The sequence below is a fragment of the Suncus etruscus genome, chromosome 4, assembly GCF_024139225.1.
Source record: "Suncus etruscus isolate mSunEtr1 chromosome 4, mSunEtr1.pri.cur, whole genome shotgun sequence".
Lineage (NCBI taxonomy): Eukaryota > Metazoa > Chordata > Mammalia > Eulipotyphla > Soricidae > Suncus > Suncus etruscus.
This window is the reverse complement of record NC_064851.1, coordinates 30918623-30939481: the sequence shown is the minus strand read 5'-3', so window position 1 is coordinate 30939481 and position 20859 is coordinate 30918623. Positions and strand designations below refer to the sequence as shown.

At 35.5% G+C, this 20859-nt stretch overlaps 1 protein-coding gene and 1 pseudogene across 1 annotated transcript; one reads left to right on the top strand and one right to left on the bottom strand.

Annotated features, from left to right (window-relative positions):
- Window positions 1–5187: 5187 nt before the first annotated feature.
- LOC126007022 (protein AF-9-like) lies at window positions 5188–10234 on the top strand (annotated as a pseudogene).
- Window positions 9322–20579, bottom strand: DNAJB4 (DnaJ heat shock protein family (Hsp40) member B4). The gene is given in 7 exon segments (XM_049771483.1): window positions 9322–10283; window positions 10285–10410; window positions 10412–10456; window positions 10458–10484; window positions 10486–10500; window positions 13001–13569; window positions 19700–20579. Coding segments are annotated over 7 exon segments (1014 nt in total). The 5' UTR covers window positions 19911–20579; the 3' UTR covers window positions 9322–10262.
- Window positions 20580–20859: the final 280 nt, after the last annotated feature.

Genomic DNA, 20859 nt, shown 5'->3' with positions numbered 1-20859 from the left:
TCCCGGCATCCCCCGTGCCTGCCAGGAACAATTTCTGAGCCTGGAGCCAGGAATAACCCCTGAGCACTGCCGGTTGTGACCCAAAAACCACAATTAAAAAAAAAAGAAAATGAAAAATTATCCCATGCTCATGGATAGAAGAATCAATATTTTAAAAAATAACTATCCTACATAAGCTATTCTGTGGATTCAATGCAATTCCCAACAAAATTCAGGTGGCATTCTTCAAAGACCTAGGAAAATCAATAATAAAGTTTGTATGGTGAGGCCATGAAAAGCCAGCCATACTGAAAAAATAAAAAAATGCAGAGGTATCTTGTACCTAATTTGGAACTATATTATAAAGCTAAAGTGATCAAAACTGCCTGTAACTGGAATAAAGATGGCCTCTCTGATCAATGGGCCAGAATAAAATACGAATTGACAAACACTATATATATGGACAGTTACTTTTTTTTGTTATTGGTTTTTTTTTTTCTTTTGGGGGGTGACCATACCTAGTAATGCTCAGGGATTATTGCTGGCTCTGTACTCAGGAAAAACTCATTGCAGTGCTTGAGGAATTATATGGGATACTGGGGATCAAATCCAGGTCAATGGCATTGAAGGCAAATGCCCTACCTGCTCTATTATTGCTTTTGCCCTGACAGGTGATTTTTGATAAAGGAGCTGAGAACATAAGATGGAATAAAGATAGTGTTTTCAACAAATGGCACTTGGAAAACAATGACTATGTGTAAGAAATTAAAGCTCAATCCATATCTCACATCTTACACAAAAGTCAATTTAAAGTATATTCAAAGACCTAAATATCTGACCAGAAACTATAAATACATTGAGTAAAATATAGGCAGATTCACCAAAATTTGGATCTCAAATCTTCAATGATCTGATAACACTGGCAAAGGCAACAAAATAAAAAATTAACTTAAATTAAAAATAAACAAATGTGGGGCCGGGCGGTGGCGCTGGAGGTAAGGTGCCTGCCTTGCCTGCGCTAGCCTAGGACGGACCGCGGTTCGATCCCCCGGCATCCCATATGGTCCCCCAAGAAGCCAGGAGCAACTTCTGAGCGCATAGCCAGGAGTAACCCCTGAGCGTCACAGGGTGTGGCCCAAAAACCAAAAAAAAAATAAATAAATAAATAAACAAATGTGCCTTAAATTAAAAATAAACACATCTGCCTGCCAAAAGAAACATGGGCTAAAATAAATATATCTAATTTTTAAAAATAATATCTTTATTTAAGCACCATGATTACAAGCAAGATTGTATTTGGGTTATAGCCTCTAGAAGGGCCTCTTCCGTTTTTTGCTTGTTTGATTTTCACACACCCCTTTTTTCTTCCTTCAAATAGAACCACATAACTTGAATCATCTTGTTCTGCCTCATAAACTGAGGAAAAAATAATGATGGTACCAAGACCAAACAGTCATATGAACATTGAGTAGAAATAAAAAGTGATCAGACTTAAACACCAAATCCAAAGCCAACAACAAAATCGATACTCAATCTACAACAAGCTAGACACAGAGGGTACCACTTATACTAGTGCAACCCAGAGGGTAAAGGAGGGAGATATGGGATGCATGCTAGGAACAGCATGGTAGGGAAACATTGGTGATGGAAATGCCCCTAATTCAATGTCACTATGTTCCTAAAATATTACTGTGAACGTTTTTTAATTAATATCTTTATTTAAACACCTTGATAACAAATATTATTGTAGTTGGGTTTCAGTCATGTAAAGAACACCCCCCTTCACTGGTGCAACATTCTCACCACCAATGTCCCAAATCTCCCTCCTCCCCACCCCAACCCATCTGTACTCCAGAGAGGCTTTCCACTTCCCTCCTTCATTCACATTGTTATGATAGTTCTCAGTGCAGTTATTTCTCTAATTGCACTCACCATTATTTGTGGTGAGCTTCATGTCGTGAGCTGGACCTTCCGACCCTCTTCTCTTTGTCTCTGAGGATTATTGCAAAAGTGTCTTATTTTTCTTAAAACCCACAGATGAGGGAGACTATTCTGCATCTCTCTCCCTCTGACTTATTTCACTCAGCATAATAGATTCCATGTACATCCATGTATAAGAAAATTTCATTACTTCATCTCTCCTGATAGCTGCATAATAATCCATTATGTATATGTACCACCATTTTTTTTAGCCATTCATCTGTTGAAGGGCATCTTGGTTGTTTCCAGAGTCACACTATTGTAAATAGCATGGCAATGAACATAGGTTTGAGGAAGGGATTTTTGTATTGTATTTTTGTGTTCCTAGGGTATATCCCTTGGAGTGGTATAGCTGTATCATATGGGAGCTCAATTTCCAGGTTTTGGAGGAATCTCCATATTGCTTTCCATAAAGGTAGGACTAGACAGCATTCCCACCAGCAATGAATAAGAATTTCTTTCTCTCCACATCCCGCCAGTACTGCTTGTTCTCATTCTTTGTGATGTGCGCCAATCTCTGTGGCGTGAGATGGTACTTCATAATTGTTTTGATTTGCATCTCCCTGATGATTAGTGATGTGGAGCATTTTTTCATGTGCCTTTTGGCTACTGTGAAAGATTTGTATCCACTTTGGTCAAAATAAAAAAATTTTAAATATTTTTTTAAAAATGTGGTTTGGGGCCAGAGCAATAGCACAGCAGTAAGGTGTTTGCTTTGCAAGCAGCCAACACAGGATGGATGGTAGTTCAAATCCTCGCATCCCATATGATCCCTTGAGGCTGCCAGAAGTGACTTCTAAGAGCAGAGCAAGAATGACTCCTGAGTGACACTGATGTGATACCCACCCCCAAAATGTGGTTAAAAATGAATTCTCTTCCATTGGTGGGAATATTGTCCAGTCAATCCCCTGAGGAAAATGGTATGGAGAGTTCTCACTAAAGTTAGAACTGAGCTGCCATGACCCAATATTTTCCCTTTTGAGTATTTATCCACAGAACTTAAAAACATTCATTCAGGGCTGGAGAGATGGCATGGAGATAAGGTGTTTGCCTTGCATGCAAAAGGATGATGTTTCGAATCCCGACATCCCACATGGTCCCCGAGCCTGCCAGGAGCGATTTCTGAGCATAGAGCCAGGAGGAACCCCTAAGCACCATTGGGTGTGACCCAAAAAACAAACAAAAAAATCAAAATGGGATATGCACGACATTATTCACTGCTGCAATAAAACAATCAATAGTCAAAAGATAGAATCAACCTAGGTGTCCAATGACAGAAGAATGGATTATGAAGATATGGTACAGATATACAATGGAATACTATGCAGCTGCAAGGAATAGTGAAATCATGCAATTTGTTGCAATATGGTTGGAACTGGAAGATACCATGTTAAGTGAAGTAAGCCAGAAGAAAAAGAATAAACACATTATGAACTCTTATCTGTGGTATGTAGAGTAAGTGGATGAGGAAATGTAATGTAGTAAAGAGAGTATGCTTAGGTCACTCTTGAGCCTAGAGCCTGTGGGGAGGGTGCAAAGAACAGAAAAATAGAAAAAGTAGAATGATGAAAAAGAGGGGTAATGGAGGAACAGGGGGTTGGTACTTTTATATTGGTGATGTAGGAGAGACATAAAGCACAGTCTCAACAACACTAAAAACATGAGATCTAAGTTGCACCCACTGAACTTTGCGATATGCTTTTCAAAGTGGGGTGATGGAGGAACCAATGAAGTGTGTGGGATGACAGAGAATGAGGGTGATACTGGTGTTGAGATTGGTGTTGAAATATTATTTGTCTAAAACTCAACTATCAATAACTGTAAAAACAGTTCTTTAAATTAAAAAAAATTGAGGTATAGGGTTTAATATATAGGACATATAAGTACTAATGAAGATCAACACAATCAAACTGAAAACCCTATTCAAAAATGAGGAAAGCAATTAAACAGACACTGCTCAAAGAAAGGCATGTGGATAGCCAAAAGGCACATGAAACAGTGCTTAGCATCACTTATCATTAGGTAAATACAAATCAAGACAACAATAAAATATCATATAAAAATAGTAGGAACAATCTGTGCTAGAATTAAAAATGTGGTTTGGGGCCAGAGCAATAGCACAACAGTAAGGTGTTTGCCTTGCACACAGACAATTAGGATTAGATATCCAGCATCCCATATGGTCTCCTGGGCATCACCAGAAATAACCTTGAACACAGAGCTAGGAGCAACTCTGGGTGTGCCCCCAAAAAATTTTTTACATGAAAGCAGAACATTTTATATTTAGTTTTTGAGCCATGGACAGAGGGGCTTAGGAATTACTCTTGGCTTTGCAGTCAGGAGTCACTCCTGGAGGGCTCAAGGATCATATGAGACAATGGGGATCAAAATCGGGTCAGTTGAATACAAGGTAAGTATACCCTTCCTGCTATAGTTTGAGAAAAGCTATAGTCCAAGAAAAGCAGAACATTTTAAAGCATACAACTGCCTCAAAAAATCCTAATTAAAAATTACAATCAACTAGTTTTCCTTGCAGGAAAGATAGACATCATTTTATCAATTAATTGAATAAAATCTATAGTGAATGTGATGTGAATATAGTTTTAGGTATCCCTAGTCAGAAATCAAAAGTGCTTTTATAGGGACCGGTGAGGTGGCACTAGAGGTAAGGTGTCTGCCTTGCAAGCGCTAGCCAAGGAAGGACCGCGGTTTGATCCCCTGGCATCCCATATGGTCCCCCCCCCCCACCCAAGCCAGGGGCAATTTCTGAGTGCTTAGTCAGGAGTAACCCCTGAGCATCAAACGGGTGTGGCCCCCCAAAAAAGTGCTTTTATAATTTAAGTATCACAAAACTTCAAAACTATTTTCACATTAATGCAAGCCAACAATAAAAATTGGGCACTACTATATGTAAAGGCACTATTTATATCCTTTTAAAATATACTGATCTTAAAAAAATAGTTTTTAAGATGCTGATCTGATAGAATGACTGCACTTACCTGTGGAATAAAAATGAAAACCTAGTAAGAGAACAATACCCACAGACGATAAAATTTTGGGTAGAAAGTGCAGTTAAGACAGAGAATAGATGCTCTAGAATCTCATCTTCTATCCTCCTCCGTTCCTGGAGCACTTTCATTCATAGCAGCTCCTTCATAAATTACAGCTAAGTTGGGCGGGAGAGGTGGGCATTACACAACACCCCAGCAAACCTCCAGGCCCCCAAGCATGGCTAGCTTGTGTGCCATGCAGGTGAATCTGGAGCTGGGGCACTGTGCCCAGGTGAGGAAGAAATCCACCATAGAGGGCTTCATGCACACGGACCAGAGCACAGTCACATACAGCACTTTATGGAGAAAGTTGTCTTCTACCTGCATGAAAGCTTTCCTAAAAAAAAAAAAAAAAAAAAAAAAAAAGTGCAAAGATCCACCGTACAAAGTAGATGAATCTGAGTATGCTGATTTAATTTTGCCAGTTGAGGTTTATTTTAAAAACAAGAACCAATGAAAGTTTGCTTTGACTTATGATTTATTCGAGCATCTTGAGGGCCATCCACAAGTGAATATCACCATCGTGAAAAGCTAATGTTCAACATCCCACAGAAGACTTTAGAAGAAAGCTGCTGCGGGCAGGAGAGGATGCTAATAGGAGCAATCATACCAGTAGTAGTAGCAGTTTCAAAGCCTCACAATGGTGAGGTAATGGTGCACAGGGTAAAACCTTCTAAAGACTCCCAACAATATAAAAATGCCTTCAAAGAACCTTCTAGGGATCATGCCAAATCTTCCAAAGAACCTTCTAAGAAACCCAAAGAAAACAAACCACTGAAAGAAGAAAAAACTATTACTAAAATGGCCTTCAAAGAATAGAAACCCATGTCCAAGGAGTCAAAGTCAGACAGTAACTATCAACAGTGGAAGCAAGGTAAGAAAGCTCTTAATAAAAGGTTCATTTCAGATTCTGAAAAACTCTCAGAAAAAAAAAAAGGAAAAAGAATAGCTCAGAAGGAGAGATACACAGAATAATCTCTCACTCATCTATGGGTTTTAAGAAAAAATAAGACATTATTGTAATAATGCCCAGAGACAACAGAGATGAGGGCCAGAAAGACCGGCTCACAGTCTGAAGCTCACCAAAAAGAGTTGTGAGTGAAGTTAGAGAAATAACTACTACTGATAACTACCATAACAAAGTCAATGAGTCTGTCTCGAATACAGGCTGGGGGTGGGGAACATTGGTGGTGGTAATGTTGCACTGGTGAAGGGGGTATTCTTTATATAACTGATACGTAACTAACAATTATGTCTGTATCGTGCTTAAATAAAAAAATATTATTTTAAAAAAGTTTTCTAGAGCACTGCCATTGATACTTGTTCTGCTGACAAAACACAACATAAAAAAGACCAATGCTGGGGCCGGCGAGGTGGCGCTAGAGGTAAGGTGTCTGCCTTACAAGCGCTAGCCAAGGAAAGGACCACGGTTCGATCCCCCGGTGTCCCATATGGTCCCCCCAAGCCAGGGGCAATTTCTGAGCGCGTAGCCAGGAGTAACCCCTGAGCATCTAACGGGTGTGGCCCGAAAAACCAAAAAAAAAAAAAAAAAAAAAAAAGACCAATGCTAATAAATCTGATGTCAAGATAGAAAAAGTCAAAATTAAAATTTGATCCCTCTGAGAAATCAGTTTTACCACTCTTTAATGATGTTGTGAATCCCAGTGATTCTGATGTGGAGGAAAATATGTCCCCTAAATATGATTATGAACAACCCCGTCCTGCCAGCTGCACCTCCAGCTTCACACCATTCCAGATCAAGGCGTAACGTCCTCTGAGGCCTATAATGAAAGACCTGCAATCAGATGACAATAAGAGGAATCATATGAGGCAGACAATGGCAATGATTCTGAAATGGAAAGAACTGTAAACAGAGGAGGGAGTATAGTTGAAAAGTTAGCTTGAGCAATGACAGTGACAGTAAAAGTAGTTCTCTTTCTTCACCCTACATCATTAACCCCCTCCATCCTTACTAAAACAACAACAACAACAACAACAACAACCAGATTCTTGAAGTGAAAAGTCCAATAAAACAAAGTAAATGAGAGAAACAAATAATGGTGAATGCAACAAAACATATATAGATAAACTGGTAGAGCTCCACAGGTTAATCACACTGAGGGAAACAAACATTCTGCAGCAAATTGTGAATCTTATAGAAGAAACTGGACACTTTCATATCAAACACATATGATTTTGACCTTTGCTCACTGGACAAAACCACAGTTACCTGGAAATATCTGGAATATTTTGAGGATATAACTGGATGCATCAAAAACTATTATTTTGGTGGATATTTTTATTTGGCTAATTTTTTAAAAAAAATGTTCATATAAAAATAATCAATGATGCAACCAAAGGGGGAATAATCAACTTTCAGCTTTATTTAAAAAAATATAACGAACTGCTGTATTAATACAAAATATATAAAGTCCTAGGTTGAGGGTGACAACCTTTCTCTGCACTATGCCTAGGATCACTATGACATTACTAGTTAGAAATGATCACTCTGGGGGCTAGAGAAATAGCACAGCGGTAGGGCGTTTGCCTTACACAGCCGATCCAGAACGAATGTTGGTTCGAATTCCAGAATCCTATATGGTCCCCCGTGCGTGCCAGGAGTGATTTCTGAGCATAGAGCCAGGAGTAATCCCCGAGCGCAACCAGGTGTGGCCCAAAAACAAAAACAAAAAAAGAAATGATCACTCTGGATAAGAACTGGAAATTGAAAGAAAATGATATATCTGATACCCATTTATTAACAGTATTGCAAACCAACGTGCCTAAAATGATAAAAGGAGAGATAAGAGATTAGAGAGAGAGAGAGAGAGAGAGAGAGAGAGAGAGAGAGAGAGAGAGAGAGAGAATAGAGACATGCTGGGGGTTGGGAGTAGAACTACAGGAGGGTACCTGGGAAAATGGTGGCAGAAAATGAACACTGGTGAAGAGATGGGCAGGTATCACACTTCTACAAAACCCAATAGAAAAAAATAATGCACTTCAGCTCCAGTTCTTTTAAACCTGAGAAATTTTTCTTATTTTTTTTCTTTTTGGGTCACACCCAGTGACGCTCAGAAACCGCTCCTGGCTTGGGGGACCATATGGGCCACTGGGGGGGGGGGGAATCGAACCATGGTCCGTCCTAGGTCAGTGCATGCAAGACAAACGACCTTCTGCTTGTGCCACTGCTCCGGACCCAGAAAATTTTCTTGCTGTTCCTACTTTCCTAAGGAGTTTGGGGGGTGGGGTGGGGGTGGGACATAACATTTATGGTGTGTGTATGTGTGAGGGAACTAAAGGTAAAGAGGCTTAGGGTTGAGTTGTACACTTGATAGTGCTCAGGGATTACTATTGGTGGTGCTCTGGGGACCATTCCTGCTAATGAAGATCAAACTGGGGCAAGATGCAAGGCAATGTACCTTCACCCCTTTATTCTCTTGCCTTAATAATGTTGAAAACTGGGCCTATCACAAGCAGCTCAAACTTGAATGTGATTTATTCAACATGCTGTGTTGGCAAGTGTCATTCAGAGAAACAATGTTACAAAGAAGACACCCAGGAGTTTTTAATAATATCACTGTCTAAATTCTCAAGCATTTTCTATTTGTAACTAAAATGCACGGTTACTTCCAACAATTCCATTCTTACTTGAAGTTGCATCCACAAAAAAACTTCCAAAAAAATATGTTCATACCAGCATTATTCACAACAGGCAAAAATGGAAATATCCATCAACTAATGGATGAATACATAGATCTATTCAATGGAATGTTTTAAAGAATTTGAAAAGATTCCTAAGTGAAAGATGACAGCAACAGCAACATATTAATCCTTTTTATACAAAAATATCCAGAACAGAGAAACCCAGACAGAAAGTAGATTAGCGTTTGCCAGAAACTGCAGAGTTCTAAAGGATATGAGAGTTTGATGAGTGATGAAATGCTCAGGACTTAGAATGACGTGACGGCTGCACTATGAATATACTAAAACCAGTGAATTGTAGATTTTCAGGGAAAATTATGGTATGTGAATTATATCTCAAAGCCATACATGGGAGTTACAACCTGTTTATCATTTGTTAACTCTTCAGACTTCATTTTCTGCTAAAAGGAACTAGAATTTGGAATGCCTTTATCATCCAGAAGATTGCTTTTAAAGTAACAATTTTGTTTCAAATCATTAGTCTTACTATTGTTATAAAACAGAAAGCAAAATACACTTTAAGGTAAATATATTTAAAAAACTTAAAACATCTAAGAAATGCAATTTATATGAGGAAAAGTATGACATTTATATGCACAAGTAGTAGTAGTATCATTTGTAAGCAGCAGTTAAGTGTTTATTTTCTCCATATTTTGATTTAACACCATAGTAGGCAGTTCATTCTTCTTAGAGAAATTGCATAAAAATACATTTAAGCATATTATAAGTTACAGAATACAAATTGGAAAATTAATTCTAAGTAGCAACATGTCCTCAAACATTTTACTTATCAAAGAAATTAAACTAGTGAACAATAAAATGTGCCTATAATTTATTAAACCCAAGATATATAGTCAACTTGCATAAAAGTACATTGGCATTTTTAAAAAGGTCTTATTTCTAAAATAATTCAGGCAATTAAAATTTCCACAGGAGATAAATTGCCATTAATTTCATTTTTATCAAGAACGGGTCTACCTTAAGAGCATAACAAAATATGTAATTAAGAAATACAACTACATACTTTTAAAAATCAAAATAGTGAAACGTATTGCATAATAGATACTAGGCCTACGCAGCATTTCAGATGGAGATTGAAATACAGTTAGCATTTCCAAATGATCGGGGTTTTTCTCTTCTAGAAACAGGTATCATATTTTTTTATATAGTTAAGCAATTAAATTTGCAATATAAACAAGAACCAATCATACTGTTAATGTAAAAATGCAAGAAATAAAGTACTTGGAGAGTCTTAGTAACTTCATTAGAATATATACAAACTCCACAAATCAAATTTTACATATAATCAATTATTAAATTTTTCTGATTTGAGAGAAATGAAATGAAACACAATGAATGCTTTTTTCCTTCATCTCTTAACTGTAAAAATCACTTATGCCCATTTACTTGACCCGTCTATTCATGTAATTGAGTAACCCTTCAAAATAATTTATACATCTTTATATAGAATTCACATTTACATCTGTAAACTGCCCAGTCCTTTTTATTTTTCAGTGCCTTAACAAAATATGGGTAACAAAGTTTTTCAATCTATGAGGCAGGAAGATGTTTTCCTAAGTATTTCTTTTGATGATGAGGAATAAGTATCTGGGAAGGACACTTCAAATTCTACTAGAAGGTCACCACGCTGGTCAGGGTTTTTGGGAAATGGCAGTCCATATCCAATAATTCTTCTTTTCCATTCCTGGTTTCACAATATCATTTATGATCATAGGTATGCTTTTTTCCATCCATTGTTGGCACATTAACTGAGCCAGCCACACAATGCCTAAAAATAGATCAGATTAAAATTTATAAACTTAAAAATCAAAACAAAAACATTGTCAAGTATAAAGACTTTCAAATTTTACCATCTAAAATATAAATAATTGCAATAATAATACAATAATATAATACAAACAAATTGCAATAATAATACAAATAATTGCGAGTGGTAGGTGATACAGCATTTGCCTCGCACACAACCAAACTGGGTTCAATCCTTGGCACTCTATATAAGTGTTCCAAACTCCACTGAGCACAGAGCCAGAATAAGTTCTAATTATTGCTGGGTCTGACTCAAAAAAAATGATTAGAAAAATCCCTCCAGAATATGTATAATCAGTCATATAAAATTATATCTTCTTTTTTTTTTTTTTTTTTTTTTTTGCTTTTTGAGCCACACCCTGTGATGCTCGGGGGTTACTCCTGGCTGTGTGCTCAGAAACCGCTCCTGGCTAGGGGACCATAGGGAACTGGGGGATAAAACCAATGTCCGTCCTAGATAGGCTGCATGCAAGGCAAATGTCCTACCACTGTGCTATTGGTCCGGACCCTAAAATTATATCTTTTATATAGAATATAAAAGTTATATTAAAAAAAAACTAGTAATTATAATAAAGCATGTTTTGTGTTTTTTTTAGGCCACATTCAGTGAATGATGTTCATGGGTCACTGCTGAGTCCACAGGAATCAACCTAAAGGGTACAGTAAGTATAACAGGCACCCCAGTCCTTTGAATCATCTCCAGGAACTCAATAAAGGACATAAAGTCAGAACAGAGGTTTCAGTGTAGAGAAGTCTTTTGTGACAGAGGAGGACACAACTTATCCCCTTAAACTTCTGAGTACTGAATGTTGAGATATACTTTTGGACCAAACACATAAATTGTGACAAAAATTAGAAAATAGGTCACTATAGAGTAAGCTTGGGTAATGACATAGGGGGATAAAAGATAATATAGAAAGCTTATGAAAAATCGTATCATTTTATAGATAGAAATAAAATATGGCCTTTTATTTTAAAGTAAAGAGTTTAGAGTTTTTAGCATATTGCATATAATCACTTAAGAATTTATAGTAGGAAAAAAATACAAAAAAATAAAATAATTTTTACTTTTGCAAGTAGGAAATTTCCAATTTCCTTGTAGGAAAGGAGGAGTTAGAAGGGAGGGAGAGAGGGAAGAAGAAGCGTAAGAGGAGGGGGAGGGAGGGGAGAGAGGGGGAGGGGAAAGGAGAAAGAGAGAGAGAAAGGTAAAGGTTATTGTACATTGTGTGACTGTAATTCAATCATAAACAACTTCATCTGTGGAAAAAAACTATTATGAACAACCTTGTAACCATTGTGTTTAAATAAAAATAATTAAAAAATAGAATTTTTAGGCCGGAGAGATAGCACAGTTGGCAGTTTGCCTTGGCAAGCAGCCGATCCAGGACCAAAGGTGGTTGGTTCGAATCCCGGTGTCCCCATATGGTCCCCCCGTGCCTGCCAGGAGCTATTTCTGAGCAGCACAGCCAGGAATAACACCTGAGCACTGCCGGTGTGGCCCAAAAAACAAAAAAAAAAAAATATAGAATTTTTAGTAGGGAACTAAAGTGGTCTTAATTGCAGGATTAAATTCCAGTTTAGAAATAATGCCTAAAACTAGAGAATTTATGTACTGAACTACCTTTTAAATCTTTTTATATTTTATATCTTGGTTGTTTACATAATTACCTCAAATTAACATATTTTTAAAAGAATCATAAGGGACCTACAGCAAAAAGATTATAGCATAGATTTGCTTTTTGATTTTACTTTTGAGTCACACCTAGTGGTGCTCAGGGACCACTCCTGACAATGCTGGAGATCACTGGAGTGCTAGAGATTGATTCCCAGGTGCAGCCAAGGGGCACCCTACCCATTATACCTATCAACTTAAGCCCACAAACCCAGTTCTCTTAAATCTTATACTAATATAAAATATCTTATTCAGTAGAGAACATACTAGTAGTACTACCTCAGAGTTCTGTTTTGTTTTCTTTTTTGGTTTTGTTTTTGGGTCACACCCGGTGGCGCTCAGGGATTACTCCCGGCTCTGCACTCAGAAGTCAATCCTGGCAGGCTCAGGAGACATGCAGGGGTCTCAAACTCAATTTATCTGGGGGCCGCAGGAGGCAAAGTCAGGGTGATCCTTGAGTGCAAAGTCAGTAGTAAGCCTTGAACATTGGGGGGTGTGACCCAAACAACTAAAACAAAACAACACAAAAAAAAGATTTCTCTAGGGCAGGGCCACAAAATGTTGTATGGAGGGATGCGGGGAACTGAACCAGAACCAGAGTCCTTCAGGGGTTGGCCACATGCAAGGCAAATGCCCTACTGTTGTGCTATTGTTCCGCCTCCCCCCCCAGAGAGTTCTAATGGGAATTTTTTAAATAATGTAAACTAAACATTAAATGTTCACTGCCACTTAGGTAAATTCCCTAAGATTGCTATGTATTTTTCATTTAAGAATTGTAGATCCTACTTACCTCTCGTAAACTAATTCTAGCAGTATAAATTATATTTGATCCATCCCTTTTAAATGTTGGGTGATCTTTATCTTTAATGATAAAAACGATGTCTGCTGGAATACTATTTGGTGTTTCATCTCCTTCCCTTGGAAAAGTAATTTTGGTGCCTTCTTTCCAACCCCTTTTAATCTCAATGGTAAGAATTTTGTCTTCAGTTCTAAAACTCCTTCCATCAGGATTTAATTTTCTTCGAGAAATCTTCATCCGTTTGGTACAACCACTATATATTTCTTCAAGTGATACTCTTAGTTCATGAGTAATTGGAGGATCTTGTTTCAGACGGGAAGGTCCCACAGAATTCCTGTCTCTTGGATAGCCATTCATGTTGAATCCAAAGGCACTAAAAGGATCTCCATCTACTTCCATTTCATCTCCATCTCTACCACCAGTCATTCGTCTTCCAAAGAAAATTTCAAAGGGATTGGAACCTCCAAAAAATGCTGCAAATGTTGCATGAGGATCGCCATGAAATGTGTAACGGAAGGTACCTCCTTGTCCATCAGTCCCCCCTGCTCCTCCTTTCAGTCCTGAATGAAAAGGTAAGTATAAGTAGGAAAAATGTGAGTTATTCTTCAAAATTAAGCCTTCAAAATTTTATTACCAAAAATTCTGACTAACTTAAGTTAAAATTTATTAATATAAGAAATGATACTGAATAGCTGTGAAATTTCTGACCATCCCATTCTATTCATTTTTGCTTTCAAATTCTTCATCTCAATACCCTTCTTTAATAATTTATTCCTGAATCTTGTTCCATAATAAGATTAATAAAAATCCGAATAATAAATTATCTTTCTCATACATAACCCATTTAACTTTTTGGGAGCAAAAAGTGTTTGGAGAATATAAATGAAGATCTTCAAATACCTAAATCTTTAATCATACACAACAAGCACCATCAACAATATAAAATATATTCATATTGTCTAGTTTTATTCTAGATCATCTTTTACTATGTTAATGGTTATAATTCAAAGGGTTGAAGCACATGCCTCACATGCATCTGTTTCTGGGTTGGTCCCCAGAATATCTGGACTGGTGGATATAGCTCTGGCAACCCTCAGTATTATGGGGAGGTATGAACAAAAATAATTACAATGTAACATTTTGTGGCAGAAAAAGAGGGGAAAATAGAAAATGAAAAAAAATGAGAAAAAGAGAAAAAATGGCTATAAAATGTTGTCTTATTTTTATTTGATTTGGGTCCTACCATGCAGTGTTCAAGATCAAATGCAGGCCTCCCAGCGAGAAACGCATCACTCCAGCTCACAATCTCTCCACTATACAAAAAAAATGTACTAAATGCTAAAAGTTATCCCTGTCCTCAATAACAAAAGTTTATCTAAGCATACCAGGTAACAACATTCATTTCAATAGTTTACATAAAGACTAAAATCAAGAACTATATCCCTCTAGAAATGTAAGAACTTTGGACTTATTTCTGTCTATTCAGATACCATGATAGTGACCTGTTGACCCTTTGCTTTAAGATTCAAATAAGAAATATGTAGCTAACACTAGATTATATACTTAAAACAGCATTTTTCACTATAAACCAAAGAAAGGTGCTGCTAAAACCTATAGTAATTTTAAGGGATCAAGAATGACAAGATATTCCATCAAGAAAGTTTCAGAATAAGCCTTATGGGCATTTCTGACTAATCAATCAGAAACAGAATATAAAAATTATAAAAGTATTAAAAATTCAAGAAACTCAAGTATGTGATTCCAGTATGGTCGAGCAGTGAGTAATTTAAAGGCAAAAAAATCCATTTTTACTATTTTTTGCATTGCTTATGCCCACAGCACTGAAAAATCATAGGTGTTCGTGTTTATTTAAAAGGAAGTGATATAGGGGCCGGAGAGATAGCACAGTGGTGTTTGCCTTGCAAGCAGCCAATCCAGGACCTAAGGTGGTTGGTTCGAATCCCATATGATCCCCTGTGCCTGCCAGGAGCTATTTCTGAGCAGATAGCCAGGAGTAACCCCTGAGCACAGCCGGGTGTGGCCCCCCCAAAAAAAGGAAGTGATATAATTCACTTATATATGATAGAAACTTTAAAGAGTTCTCTGAGTATACCTTTCGATGGGATATTAAAAAAAAAAGTAAAAGGAATATAAATTATAATCTCAAGTACATATGTGATATAATATTTCTACTGAAATCAATCAACATATTACTTTCTAAGAGACTTAGTTTTACATGTCTTATTCTATTTGACTTTTTCTATTAAGAGGTATATGATGTTCTCTTTCATTCAACAATCCAAGTTTATGTTTTAAGTTTTACCTACTGGAACAAAAATTTGGGGTGATCAAGAGAAATATAATCTTTAAACTGGAAAAATATGTATTGAGTTATATATCTACTTAAGCAATTAGGGGTCTAGCAATTGAGAAAGAGAATGACAAGCACAAGAACATTTAATATGCAGTTCATAAATTTCAGAGGTACAATTATAGTTCCAACTGTTAAAAAGACAAAGCAAGTGATTTATTTTCCAAAATAATAAGACATAGAGGCCATGACCAATGTGACTCAACCAGTTTCAATTATTTCATCTTTCATCCCAGAAAGAGTAACTTACCAAAGCATTTTAAATTGAGTAAGTTAGTTTGCTTATGCAACCTTATATAAGATGAAATCTAAATGTTTTGGATTCCTAATGGATTCATTCAAAGAAAGAATATTTTAAGTTATTACATAAGCATAGGCTTATTAGCTTTGCCCTAAAACTCTCTTTTCTCTTCTAAAAATGGTAGTAATTTAGGGGCTAGACTAGAGCAATCAGATTGCCTTTCATGCAGCAAACCTGAGGTTCAATCCTTGACATCCCAAGCCTGCCAGGAGTGACCCTTAAGGATAAAACCAGGACTTAGGGGTTATAACCCCCTTAACTCCAAAAAAGGGTAGCAACTCAGTCAGTTATATAGTTTTTTTTAAAGGTTCAAGCACAAAAGTACATTTTTTTAATCTAAAATACTATTTGTTAAAGTTGACCAAAAACTTCTAATGAAGCATTCAAGTTTATTTAACACTAGTCAACACACAGAATAAGGCCACCAGAGGACTAGGGGGGAAAGGCTCAAAATTTTATCAACTGTTAACAAACATTATTATGCAAATATCATTTGGATGAGACATATTATAAAATATGCAGTCAAGTATTGTGTAAAGTATGTAGTAAACTATGGTGAAATTCCAAAAACAAGTATTTGGGATACTATCTATGACTATGATTAACTGAAATTGGAAAAGAATTAGGATTTTAAAGACAAAATTTGAGGACAAAAACCTGTCATATCAAGTTTTATATAAAAAATTACAGAGATAACTCAACAGACTGTATGTCTGTACTCTGTATGCAAGATATCTGTGTTTGATCAGTTACTACAAAGTCTCCCAAACATTGCTAAGAACAAGCCCAGAGCAATAAGATGCAGTAGCCCTCAAGCACCACAGCAATAGCCCAAAAACAAACAAAAAGACCTAGAGATTCATTTCAATAGATTGATTCACAAATACAATTTACTTATTTTTAGAAGTATTCAGTTAAACAGAGATCCAGTTGACTAAATACAGAGATTAAAGAAGAAAACAAACTAATATAAACATTATTATATAAAATACAAGTTTGATCATAGAAATATTCACTTTCAGTAAAGTTAACAACTAAAATACTGCAAGGAAAATAAAAATCTTAATACAAACTTTTGTTGACATACACAGTCAAAAACTCGACCTAAAATACGTAAGAACAGTTAAAAATCCAACTTCAAATTTTAAGAGTTCTGTGTGTTTTGGCTTTTAAATGATTCAACATTGGAGGAAAATTTTTATTTTTAAAAATAGCTTTTTAAAACACATGTCTTAAAATTAACTCACTGCATATGTTTGTATGGATGTAAGCATTCAACAAATGATGGTACTGTACGTAAACATTCTCAACAAATGATGGTACTTTTTATTGTTTCTACTTTGGGCTACTACAAATAATGCTACTACGTTATCTTTGTGTGAACTCTGACATTTTCATTTCTCCTTAAAAGATTCTTAGTAAACTAATGGGTCAAGTTATGGACTTAAAACTTTTCTATTTTAATCAACTTTAAAAATACCCAGCATTTAAAATTAAGGATACAAGGGATTTTCAAAACAGCTTGATTACTGGTTTATTTTCTAAGTGCCTAAACATGAGTTTGGCATATACAATTTATATACCTCTCAATTCATAAATTATTTTCATATATTATTCCTATATCTCAGTTCTTAAAACTATAATAATTTGGGGGAATATTTATTAGGCGAATTACTACCTCCACAGTTCTAAAACTTAGTGTTTTGCTACTACTAAAGAAATCCATAGGGGTACAGAACTGCAAGCACAAACAGATCAATAATAAAGTTTTGGGGGCTGAAGCGATAGCACAGCGGGTAGGGTGTTTGCCTGAACATGGCTCGTCTGGGTTAGATTCCCGACATTCTATATGGTCTCCTAAGTCTACCAGGAGTACTTTCTAAGTGCAGAGCCAGGAGTAACCACTGAGCAACACCAGGTGTGCCACCACCAAAAAAAATAACTTTTTCCATATTTACAAAGAACAGTTTAAAAAATGATTTTTCAAAGCAAAAGGAAATATATTTTCAGTATGAAGCATAATTTCTAAATTATAATTTAAATCACTTTCACTTAACTATTTTCAGGTAACTAGAGAATATTTCTGAATAGTATGGTTTCAATGCTACAAATTATCTATCTCCCCCTAAGTACTTACTCTATGATTTTTATCAATTATTTATGTAAAGATCAAAAAGGATTCAGTGTATACAGTTGATCTGCTTCTTAAAAAAAAACCTCATTAATAATGATCAGTCAAAATCAAATAATCAAACTAGAAAAGTATCACTAATGAAAAACAACACTGAGTTGTTAAAACAAATGTATATTTTGTTCTCTAAAAATTCTGAAAACAAATCCTTAAACATTGAATCCTAAGGTTTAGTCATAATTAATCTTAGTCTATAGATTTAAGTAACACATATACATATATTTTAAAAGAGACTTCTGGTATAATTTCATGTTTATGAATTTTTCTAAATTATAAAATTAGTTATTCAGAAAGATTAACATATTGACAGCATTGTATTGAATACTGACAACTACTAAATTAATCAAGTCACAGTATTTTGTGGTATAGTTAGAAGAAATATGCAGAATATAGAGGCCAGCTGTTTGACTTTTTCATTAATTTAGCAAGAACTTGATACTGCAGGTCCTGAAAGTACCAAAGTCAGCAGCAAAAACAAGTTTTTAGCAATTCAGATGAAAAAGTAAAGTAAAATGAGAAAAAGTCTAACAAACAGTACTTACATTAATATTTGATTGAGTGTGATCAGTTATCAATTCACTTTATTTTAAGATAAGAATTTTAAAATTAAATGCAATATGCCAAAGACATAATGTTTTGATAATCACAATGAACACGTGGAGAAAAAAATTAAGAATAAAATGATTTGGTCATAGTTTTAAAATTTGGAGGAAGCAAAGAGGCTAAATTGAATAAAAAGGTCAAGTGTGGGGTGATGGGTAGAATCTTGATTGGTGGTGGTATGCTTTATATATATTGATCTCTAAGTCTGTAAACCTAAAATCTAAAAAAATATCATGAGAACTTATAACCAGTGTTACAAATTTCAAGGAGATGAAAATCATAGAACCTGTAAGAATTAGTGCTCTTACTGTTATTAATTAGCAATTTTAAAGTCTGAGTTTACAGCTACATTCATATGGAAATAGATAACCTTAAACGTAAAAGTCCCAAAGGATTTCTACATTATGCTCATTGACTTTCTTCATCTGGTTTATGATCTCAAAATCAAATAAAAACATGCCAATGAAAGAAAAGGAAATTGTCAGCTTTCCTATTTATCTAGAGAGTAAATTTAAAAAAATGTTACCCAAAGGTAAATTAATAATTATTCTAACTAGGTGGCCATTTTAGGACAAAAATTGTATTTCTGAGATCTCATTTTCTTGGCACATAATTACTGTTTACAATTAAGTTAAAAACTTGTTCTGGTATTTTATGACATCAGGAAAATTCTTTCCTCCCCAGGCAGAATGCCAAAAACAACTTGAACTAAATGTCTGGGCCTTTGCTTTTAAGAGATGATTCTGTATTGTTCAAGATAAAAAACTAGCTTTGCTACAACATAAGAAAGGCAATTTAAACTTATTTTGTTTTCATTAATAAAATATATCCAGAACTTGTACCACCAATCTTCAGATTTTAAATAACTGAAGGCTCTTCACTGGCTCTAGCAGAAAACTCATTTAAAAAAAGCAGGTTGCATAAGACTTTTTTGCATGATTTATTAAATGGTATAGGACACTTTAGTTTCTCTTAAAATACGCATGGTTAATATCATTGTAATTGTAGACATGTTACAAAATGTCAAAACCCAAATGAAGGAAAATTAGTATATTTTATTCACAGCAACATAACATTCAACATGTAAGTGATGAAATCTTGTTTATATCTATCTTTTTGTCCTTCCAGTCTTGACATATGAGAATTTAATGATAATCAGAGCGAGTGAATGCAACAAGAATACGAGAGCTAGCTAGAGACAGAAATCATATATACACAGCTTACCTTCCTCCCCAAACTGATCATATATCTCTCTCTTTTTAGGATCACTCAATACTTCGTAAGCTTCTGCGACCTCTTTAAATTTTTCCTCTGCCTGAGGAGATTTGTTCTTGTCCGGATGAAATCTGAGGGCTTGTTTTCGGTAAGCCTTTTTAATATCTTCATCTGCAGCTCCTTTTTCAATTCCCAAAATGGAATAATAGTCTTTCCCCATTTCGAATGCCTTGAAATGAACTTAGATTTTCCTTTGTAAAAGAAAACAGCGTCCCCAGTCTTAGCAATACAACAATTCTAAGAAATTAAACCCAGCTGGATATTTTAAAAGTTAAAGCAAAACAGCAATTTAGCTCTGCTGTCTTAAAACAGCAAGCTAGCAGACAGTCTCCCGTATTCAATTCCTTGCCCAACAGCTCACTTACAGATAAATATACACTACACAGAAGACGGCCTCTTTCCTAGATCCTCCCATTTTCACTAACGTGTCTCTGGACTTTCTAGAACAGCAAATGCTACAGGGCGTCACTTCCCCAGCTGCCTCTAGTCAAAGTAATGAGCTAGTTTTTCTCCTCCCTCCAGGATTAACTATTCATCTTCCTTGCAGTTCTAGCATTTTTATTTCCTTCAAAGAGGCCGTATTTCAGCAATGTCATAACTACGTATTTATTTATACCATTTCCATTTTTTGTTGAAAAAAGCACAAAAATAATTACAACCTTTAAGTGACCTGTTAGAAGAAATTTAAATTTCTATACATATAAAAGTACCCGTGAATACATTTAATTGCTGCTTCAAGCTATCAGATATAAGACATACAATATTAAAATATGATGTTCTTAGATAAAATTTCAAATAATTTATATCATTTCAAAATTCCTGTAGTTTATCAGAAATTGGCAAGAAGTCATATATATTAAATTTCAAAAATATATTAAAATAAGGAGTTAAATATGATTTTAGAAAATTAATTTAATGTAGACTACAAGAGATAATAGTTGTGGCAAGACAGTATTTATGAAAACATGGCATCTAATTTGAAGCACTTCAATTAAAATAGTGAAATGTTCTTGTGCCTTCCCCACATTCCCTGGCTATCACTCTTTCAAGAATTGGAGCCACAGGGGGAAAAAAGGAGAAAAGTAACAAATTACAGACATTAAATATTT